The 9,867-nt window shown below is 39.7% G+C and overlaps 2 protein-coding genes across 2 annotated transcripts; both read right to left on the reverse strand.

Moving 5' to 3' along the window:
* Positions 1 to 213: 213 nt before the first annotated feature.
* LOC113081031 (G2/M phase-specific E3 ubiquitin-protein ligase-like) lies at positions 214 to 5,411 on the reverse strand. Its single transcript, XM_026253091.1, has 3 exons — positions 5,245 to 5,411; positions 3,745 to 3,959; positions 214 to 557 (listed from the first exon to the last, which is right to left on the reverse strand). The coding sequence occupies exons 2-3, from the start codon at positions 3,905 to 3,907 to the stop codon at positions 292 to 294; spliced, it is 429 nt and encodes a 142-aa protein (XP_026108876.1). The 5' UTR covers positions 3,908 to 3,959; positions 5,245 to 5,411; the 3' UTR covers positions 214 to 291.
* Positions 5,412 to 6,063: 652 nt separating this feature from the next.
* On the reverse strand, positions 6,064 to 9,271 carry LOC113081030 (ATP-dependent RNA helicase glh-4-like). Its single transcript, XM_026253090.1, has 3 exons — positions 8,945 to 9,271; positions 7,404 to 8,670; positions 6,064 to 6,466 (listed from the first exon to the last, which is right to left on the reverse strand). Exon 2 carries the CDS (start codon positions 8,573 to 8,575, stop codon positions 7,712 to 7,714), a length of 864 nt encoding a protein of 287 aa, XP_026108875.1. The 5' UTR covers positions 8,576 to 8,670; positions 8,945 to 9,271; the 3' UTR covers positions 6,064 to 6,466; positions 7,404 to 7,711.
* Between the last annotated feature and the right edge of the window lie 596 nt (positions 9,272 to 9,867).

Consider the following 9,867-nt stretch of genomic DNA (forward strand, 5'->3'; position numbering starts at 1 on the left):
TTAGAATTCAACATAGAAAAAAAATAAAAACAGAACAAGTATATATATATATATATATATATATATATATATATATATATATATATATATATATATATATATATATATATCTAAAAGGCATTGTCATCAAAAACATTCTTATATTTCAACATGAACAACCAAAATAAAAAAACACACCAGGGAGGAAAAAAAACTGAACAAGTATATGCTGTTCAGTGAAAAGGCATTGTCATCAAAAACATTCTAATATTTCAACATGAAAAAAAAAACAACAACCACATGAATAAACCTTCAGGCTAGACCAAAATGTGGGGACTGTACAATGCCCAAAATCGTGTGGCTGCTGAAGCTATCATATATTGGGAGCCTCAAAATTAGTCCACACGTGTTTGCCTCTGGAAAAACTCTCTTCACACCGTTTACTGGGTCATGAAGGAATGCCAGTGTAGGCACAGGATCAAAACCAAGTGGAGGAATTCTGTTCGTGCCTGTAGCAAACATCAAGTCGACAAATGTCACTCTGACTTCTTCTTCTATTGTTAGCACCACATCTCCACCTAAAATGAAAAGATATAAAAGATTTTACAAAAGAAAAAGAATATGAGGGGGTGGTAGGTGGGTTGGAATTAAGAAAATGAAATCTTTTAGGTCTGCATGAATAAAAAAAAAAAAAAAAGGCTGGCCTTTTCTTCCCTATAGTAACGCATGTCTGAGTTAAATGGTTGCTGCATCCTAATTCTCTTACTTGTACTACACACTAACAGTATGTTCTTTTTGGTGAAGAACTTTTGAATGTGTAGCAAAACCGAATACAAACTTTAGGACATACTGCCACATCATAAAATTGTCTAATGAACATTCTGTTGCTTAGTTTCGTGTGTAACAGAAATGAGTCGAACCAGACAAATTAAAGAGTCTCAAAGCTGTGTTGGAACACGAGCCGAATTCCTCAGGAAGTCATAAAACATTCTGTGCCACAAGTCCCAAGGAAGATAACCAACCAACCAACTTGTTCACACAACAGCTTTCAACATTAACACCACTAGAACAATTATTGACAATTTTAATTCGCAGAAGAGATTGTCAAATTTGTTGTTCGTAATTGAAATGCAACGCTGGACATCACATGGAAACCCATGAGAGTACTGTACAAGTCCCATTGACTCCCCCCACACCTAGCAGAACCAGACTGAAATTCCTAAGGGGGAAGGGCTTTAAACCTCTGTCTTCACAGAACATCCCTATGTCAGAGAATGACAAAGAAACTGTCTTTTGTACATATATATGGACCAAAATGAACTCCAAAATGACTTCTAAATGAATATCATTCCATCGCTTAACTCCATATTCATTTATGTGTAACCCACACATTTGACTATCATGTATAATCACTTATTGTGTATGTCTTTTGATAACTATAGGATACATAGTCATGTCTAGAATTGATATAATCAAATCTGCTTGCTTGATATTGTCCTGACAATCAATTATTGGTCAAATCTATCATATTCGGTTATAGGAATCATGTCCAAAATTAGACCCTGCAAGAGTGGGAAAATTCGGACCACATGCTTGGTAAGATAGACATATGATTTATGATACCCCCGAGCCAAGACAATATCTGATTGGTCAAGACAACATTTGAGGTGTGGCCAACAGGCCAGTTTAAATACTTAGGACACCATAAAATCTTGGCTTTTAGTTCTAGCCTTGCTTTTGCTATCAGTCATGCCAGCTTTTAGTCTCTAGCTATGCTGCTTCTATTAGCCATGTTTTTTGTCATCTATTCTTTGAGCGCGGTTCCAGCGTGCTTCGGCCTGCACGCCTGCTGCTATTTAGCCATGATGAGAAGAAACACAACCTTGTCTCGTCAAACTTTATTTCTTTTCTTTTCCGTTTGAGAGTTTCGTGTTCTGAGTTAAGTTTTGTAACGTTGAGTCTCCGACGCCTGACCTCGGGTGCCCGTTCAACTTCAACCAGTGCACACGACTCTGCTCCTTCAGCCAACACCCCACCACGGGCTTCCCAAGACGTCACCTCAGCCACTACTGAACTTCCAGCCAATCAGCGACATCGGGATACCCCTTTCAACGGGACTCCCTTTCACAGGAAACCAAGGCAATGTACCCTCAGACATTTGTGCTGGTGTATCTAATATAATTTTAACCTCATTGAGGAACTCAATGCGAGCGTTAATTAAGTGATTGATGGCTGTTCATGTCTATGCAATTTAACGTATTGCTGTAAACTTGGGATTGCACATTTCCATTCTCTTAAACTCATCTTTCCCTATCTTTTGATCTTCCTGCAACTTGTGAATGTGTGAGTGTGTGCGTTTATGTGATAGATTAGTTTATATGTCTTAGATTTATCTAATAAAGCCTTATTCATATTGAAAAGAGAAGTATCTTGTGTTTTGTGCTTACAAGTTAATGTCTTAAACTGCCGATCTTGTTACTGTGCTAATTGATAGTGTTTCACTATAGTTTGGATATTAATATCCAGCGCAGATTTGATGTTAAACGGCTCGTTCAGTGATTCGCAGGGCGTCTCAGTGATCAGCTGTGAAACAGTGATTCTGTTCAAATTCCCTTTAAAATCTTAAATGATAACCTTTGAGCTAAATTGACCTGTTTCCGTTACACGTGCATTTACAAGGTTGCTACTGGTATCAAACATGGTCTCTGGTTTAAAATGTTGTCTTAAGACATTTATTGTCATATTAATGTGCTGTGATCGATCACTATTGCCTTACCCCTGTTTCACACCGCAAGCGTGAGCAGCGCGCGAGCAGCGCATATTTTTTTCGGCGTCCATGTTAATCAATGAGTGCATTCACACCGGGACCAGGAGCAGCGCGTGAGCGTCACGTGAACAGCAGTGCAGTGGGGGTTTCGGCATCTGGTCTATTTTTGCTGTGCTGCTCACGCTCAATTAAAGGTAAAGCACACTTTTGATGGAAAAATAAATACGACTTTACACAAAACTTGTTCAAAATGCACAGAATAAGCATGCCAAGAGTTTTAACAACAACGACAATGTCTAGTGTTTTAACAATTATGCCAGAAAAGAAAAGTATAACAAATATCTATTTAACCATTTAAACTTTTTAATGAATCGTTTTGGGTGAAAGTATGGTGTATTGTTATAAAAACAAATGTTGAAAGAATTATACCCATTGTTTGAAATGGTTATACTGTCTGCCGAACACGCTTTGCAGCCGCTGCTGTGATGCTGTACTTATACACTTCCAGTGTGAATACTCGCGAGAGTCTGCTGCTGCAGTGACGATGTAGTTCCATGGATGCGCTACTCGCGCACCGCTCACGCTTGCAGTGTGAAACAGGGGTTAAGCATGAAAAAAAAAAAAAAACTCAGAATGTATTTTTTCACCCACAGAAAGATGTCAACACATTGTTTCCAGTTTAAGTCCACTAAAGTCAATCTACTCTCCTGTCTGATTTGTTTGTCAGACTGGAACGGTGGATTCGTTTCAACATTATGATTGGTTGGTCACATCACTGGTCAGCCAAGCGGTTTGCAATTGGTCGATTATGTTTAATAAAAGAATGTGAGGAAAATATGCATTGTGATACGTCAAGAATCATTTTGTAAATGAATCGGTACACTGGATCGTAATCGAATCATGAGGCAATAGAAGATTTTCACCTCTAATCCAAAGTTTTTTTATTTTTCATTATACTGGTCATAAAACAAAGACATTAGTTGTTAAAGCATGCATACCCTCTATGTCGATCAGCCAATCTCTCCACTGGCCAACAGCACGCTCCTCCTCCAAACGCCGTGAACTCCCTTGCTCTGAGAAAGAGACCTTAAAGAGGTCTGTTATTTGATGAGCTGTCAGTAGAGCAGGGAGGCCTCCAATAAACATGTTCCACAGGCTCATGTTGTCTTGTAGGGATTTTAGCACCCCCAGTGTTTCCAAGCCCTCCTGCAATCTAATAAAGACATTAGGAAAAAAAGATTTTTAGTAAATTGTTAATTTACTAGCTGTGTGTAAATACAGATCAACTGCTTGTGGTACGTATTTGCCAAACTTTTGAATACAGTAGGGGCTTTTTCAGCATGTAGTTGTAGGAATGAACCACTGGCTAGGTTCTAGAAGAATTTCTCCCTGGTTGCATTCACAACAGCAGCAGGAACTCTAAAGTGCCATTTACCGTTCAGATACAAAGAGTTTTATAAAATGATAAACTTCACAATTCAGCTTTTAAACCATCTTTAGGGAAATTAATGAGTCAAAAGAATTCTTCACTATTAATATTCGGGCTGTCAGTTTAATGAGTTAAAAAAATTATTCAATAATTCAATAACTCCATAAATGTAGTTATGCCCTAAAATTCAAGATATTGGTGCAAAAGTGCCCCAGTATGTGTTTTTGTCTAGTATTAATATACAATAAGTGATATCAAAGGAGCAGCGAGAGCAGTATCACACAAGTGGTGTTTGTCCCAAATGTCACAAATTTAAATGTGATTTCATACTGTACTACAGTTCAATTATAATTTGAGTTTTATTTTAAACTGCATTTTTGCTCAGTTTTGCAGAAAGTAATTACCTTTAAAGCCATAGCAGAGTTGTTCATCTCAGAGCAGCACAGCGGTGTTTATTTTCTGACTGAATAAGCGTTTTGAAGGAATAGTGTGACTAAAGAGCCGTTTGATTAATTCCTGAATGAATCAGCAGTTTGAATTAATCAAATTACATTTAAATCATAATTAGTAAATCATAACTTTCATGTACTATTAAAGATTTTAAGGCCTTACATTTGATAAAACTAAATGTAACTCTTTAAGGACCCACAGAAACCCTGCTTATGACACCTTGCAGTGCCATCATTGAGTCCAAGAAAAAAAACACAATGCTGCAGACAAATTGACAATTATCAACGTTTTCCATGTTTGTGGAGAATTTATTTTACATGGCTTTTTAAAAAGCCAATATTCTGGACAATATTCCGGGTCTGGGTAGCTGGTGTTTCGTATGCGTTTGGCCAATTAGCGTACACTTACGTCAGTTGTAGTTCCTAGTGAACGGTTTTAGACCCAACTGTGCAGAAGATAATTTAGCTTCCCCAAACAGTGCAAGCATGCTAAAAAAGCCAATAATTCAAGGAACTATGAAAAGTTTCCTCTGCTGCAAAAGCCCCCATTAAAACATTCAGGGAATGTACGAACACAAAAAGGTTGTCAAAGAAACAACAAGTATAATCCAAACACTTACTGTCTCAAGGGTGCTTCCAATCTACCCTCCAAATAAAATTTCAAAGAGGAAGCCAAAACTTCATCACAGGCTTTTAATGTCCTGATGACAGTCAAGCATCCCAGAATAATAAGGTTAGAGGCTGCCTCCTCTACAGCTTCCTGGGTTTCAACTACAGTTTTTGCTTGTTGAATCTGCAACGAACAAACATTTGTTTACAACATGACATTACCAACTTGTGAAGAACAATTTTTCTGTTGGTGGATTTCAATGACACAAGACGTTACTGCCATCCAGTCTGTGACTCAAACTTTGAATGTACGTGCAAAGTAATGGGTGGACCGTGACATAAAATTTTTCTATATTGTTTTTAATGTACATAGTTTCACCAAGATATCAAATTTGATATGTGCAATGGATGCAAGTGTAACCATAAGTACTAATCCAAAAAAATAATAATATGATGTGTTCTTTTTTCTCAATGGCAGAATATTGTCCTGCAGTACAACTGTTCTAAGCTCTTGAAGTAGATCAAAAGATGGATATTGCGTTTTCCATTCACGTGCTATTCTGCTGATAAACATGATCACTTCAGTTATGTTGCTTTATAAAAATAAATAAAGATCCTAAAAGTGCTTGTCATTTAATTCCATTCAAAAGGTGTATTTTCACTTTACAAACATGCATTTTAGATATTTATACAAGTATAACAATCACACCTTACACAGAGATCGGACTGTCAGAGTGTTGGTGAATCTTCATGCATAGCTTTAACGATCCCATAATGCAACATGGTTGTCTGAACTAATAAGCATTAAGCAGTGTTATCAGTCAGTTGTTTCCCCATCATACTTTTGATAAGCACAGTTGGTGGAGAGCAACAGTGCTCTACTGCAGAGACTGTGACACCAAATACCTCAAATAGTGTTCAGTTAAATCCTTTTTGGTTTTACATTATTTTACTACAATTTATACACCATCAACATAGATGACAATTAGTTGTAATTTCTCCCTCAAAATGGTAAATGTCTTAATGTGGCATATTGTGTAAATTTTCAACTGGCCTTTTGCAACTGTTGTTTGAGGTCTTCATCATCCACCTCCTCAATGTCTACAGGTGGTGTTGGCTCCCCAGTTAGCTGGCAAAGCAGTCTCCGTGAAAAGACATGGGGCCCTACCCCTCCATGAACCAGGCAGACAGATATTGCTTTTCCAATTACTCTGTAGATGCCCCTGTTGAGTCCTGTAAATGTAATCATACAGAATTGCAAATGTCTTTTTATAAGTTAGGAAGGTAATATACAGTTCTAGACTTTACCGGTAGCTGGTATTGTATTATTTGGCTGTAACTAGGAAACAGAGACCTTAGACATCTGCCTCAGCTCTTTTACCAAAATGACCTGGTCCAAAGATCAGTGAAAAAAAGAAATATGCTCAGAATTTGCTGTACAAAAAAATAGCTAAAAAGTGAGGACATGCAAAAATTCATAGTCTATTCACAAATGGTCGAGGGGTCCAAAAGTAAACTACATCTTGATTCATCTAATCCTCATGGACCGCAATACATGACCCATTTATCATACACCAAAACGCTTTTAAATTCTCAAACAAGTTGGGCCACATATGGTCATATGTAGTTTGGCGCTGCATAGACAATCAGTTGTCCTTCCTGTCTATCTGTAGCACAGTCTTAAGCATCTTACATTATGGACGTTGCAGTTTACTATTCTGTCCACATCTGAAGTCCCCATGACTCACTGCAGCAGGATTATGAAATGTTCTCAGGTTATTAGGAACCTTGGAAATCTTGCTCTTGTTTTTCCAGTCGGTCTTAAGGTCTCTTTAGTGTACCAAGTATTTGTAATTGTGACAATTTTTGTTGACAACAACGTCTGTAAACATTTAGTGTCTTAGGACTGTTTCACAGGTACATGGACCATAATTGTTAATGGTTCATCAAACAAGCATGGAAAGCATTGTTAAAACCCTTTCCAAAAAGGATCTGTTAATTTTGGGTTGTATTCACACATATCTATCCATCCATTTTACACATACACATATATGTGTACATGTATGTTTATGTGTGTTTTATATATATATATATATATGTGTGTGTGTGTGTGTGTGTGTGTGTGTGTGTGTGTGTTAATTATTCATGTGTGGTCCAGTCATGTACATACCTACGGAGTCCAATCCCAGGTTCTTCCTCCATGCAGGTCCCACGAAATAACGAGAACTCAGAAGTTCTTTCATTAGAAGGGTCAGAAATTCTCTGGTGGGTCCACCATTGTCCACTGCTCCTTCACCTTGACCACATGTGTCAACAAACACCACATCCAACTTGCAATTAGGGCTAAACTGCTTCCTCCTAAATGCTCTGAAAGCGGATTCTATAATGTCTCCCCTTACAACATTAACCCTATTTGCCATTGGTGGTGTTTCTTCAAATTTAATATTTGATTGCAGATTATGCAACACTGCCCTTAGGTCAGAACCTGAGCTTAAATGTCTTCTTGGTGGACTCTGTGGAGGAGACAGTGATGAAGACCCTTGAGCCCAAAGGGGAGACCCTGGAGAAGCCCCTGGTGGAGAAGCCCGTGGTGGAGGCCCTTGAGAAGCCAGTGGTGGAGAAGCCTGTGGTATAGACCCTGGAGAAGCCAGTGGTGGAGACCCCGGAGAAGCCCACGGTGGAGAAGCCCGTGGTGGAGTCCCTGGAGAAGGCCACAGTGGAATAGACCCTGGAGAAGCCAGTGGTGGAGAAGCCCATGATATAGACCCTGGAGGAGCCAGTGGTGGATAAGCCCATGGTATAGATCCTGGAGAAGCCAGTGGTGGAGAAGCCCGTGGTATAGACCCTGGAGAAGCCAGTGGTGGATAAGCCCGTGGTATAGATCCTGGAGAAGCCAGTGGTGGAGAAGCCCGTGGTATAGATCCTGGAGAAGCCAGTGGTGGATAAGCCCGTGGTATAGATCCTGGAGAAGCCAGTGGTGGAGAAGCCCGTGGTATAGACCCTGGAGAAGCCAGTGGTGGAGAAGCCCGTGGTATAGACCCTGGAGAAGCCAGTGGTGGATAAGCCCGTGGTATAGATCCTGGAGAAGCCAGTGGTGGAGAAGCCCGTGGTATAGATCCTGGAGAAGCCAGTGGTGGATAAGCCCGTGGTATAGATCCTGGAGAAGCCAGTGGTGGAGAAGCCCGTGGTATAGACCCTGGAGAAGCCAGTGGTGGAGAAGCCCGTGGTATAGATCCTGGAGAAGCCAGTGGTGGAGAAGCCCGTGGTATAGATCCTGGAGAAGCCAGTCGTGGATAAGCCCGTGGTATAGATCCTGGAGAAGCCAGTGGTGGAGAAGCCCATGGTATAGATCCTGGAGAAGCACACGGTGGAGATCTAGGTTGAGACTCCGATGAAACCTGTGGTGGAGCCTGTGACTCCAGTGCACCAGGTAAACTCTTATCACAGAAAATAAACGTGTTAGTGTAACTTTCCAGAAATATCAAATGTTTTTTCTGCTTAAAGCATGCAAAGCCAAGATTACTATAAATTTGGTCAATTCAGTGTTGGATTATAATAATGGCCAGTAATCCCCCTCCGTCACCCACCCAAATCCACCAATTTAATTTAACATTTAAAAAAAGAAACACCTGTTGCACCACTATGAAATTGAGTGAACTTAAGTTTTATTTATGTAATTCCAGATGATAGTAACAGCAGAGTTTAAATAACCTGACCAGCTGGTGTCCAATGAATAAATATGGTTGTTGACTCCAACAAACCACACTCCCTTAGGGTTCCAGTCTGTTGACTGCGGAGGTGCAAAAGTGGACTTGGAGATGTTAAGAGGAAGTCCTCCGTGGCAGAGGGAGCAGCCCCAGCAAAATAAATTAGACTCTGTAAACAAAGAACAACATAACCGAGAATGGAAGTCAAACCATAGGTAAAGGCAAGTAGCACAATACAAAAAAATAAAATAAAAATAAGTAAAAAAAAACGAGCTCACCCATACATAAATAATCTGTCATCATTTACTCAGCCTGATGTTGTTCCAAAACTGTACAAATCCCTCCCTTCTGTTGAACACGCAAAAAAAAAAATATTTTTAAATGTTTTCACCAAAAGGTTGATGATAGCCATCAACTTCCATACTAGAGAGAAAAAAAAACTGTAATGGAAGTCATTGCCTAACATCCACTGTCTGGTTACCAACATGATTTAAAATATAAGTTTTGGGTGGGGTGGGGTGCGTGGGATTTCCCCCTTTCTGGTCAATGTATCCCTGCCTCTGCTGAATAATTTTTATCCCCGGTGGGGATACATTTATCCCCCCCTCAAAGTGATCAGTGCTACTACACTAGTGGCGAGACGGATCACAAAACTTATCACAGATCCGTGGTTTAATTAAAGTCCGTTTTATTTTAAAATGCGCTACTTTGGCTGGCGCGTCGGCTCTCTGTATTCACCACTCTGCAGACTTGCTCAATGTCCCGGCCACGGCGATATCTAAATGGTTCATAGCCTAACAATACTTGCGAGACGGTTGAAGCCGGTCTGCTGGGCAGTGGAGTTGCTAACTTGGCGACTTTGTTGCTAGATTTAACGACTTTTTTTTCTACAAAAAAGCGACTAGCGACACATCTAGCGACTTTTTG

The sequence above is a fragment of the Carassius auratus genome, unplaced genomic scaffold (genome assembly GCF_003368295.1).
Source record: "Carassius auratus strain Wakin unplaced genomic scaffold, ASM336829v1 scaf_tig00032882, whole genome shotgun sequence".
NCBI lineage: Eukaryota > Metazoa > Chordata > Actinopteri > Cypriniformes > Cyprinidae > Carassius > Carassius auratus.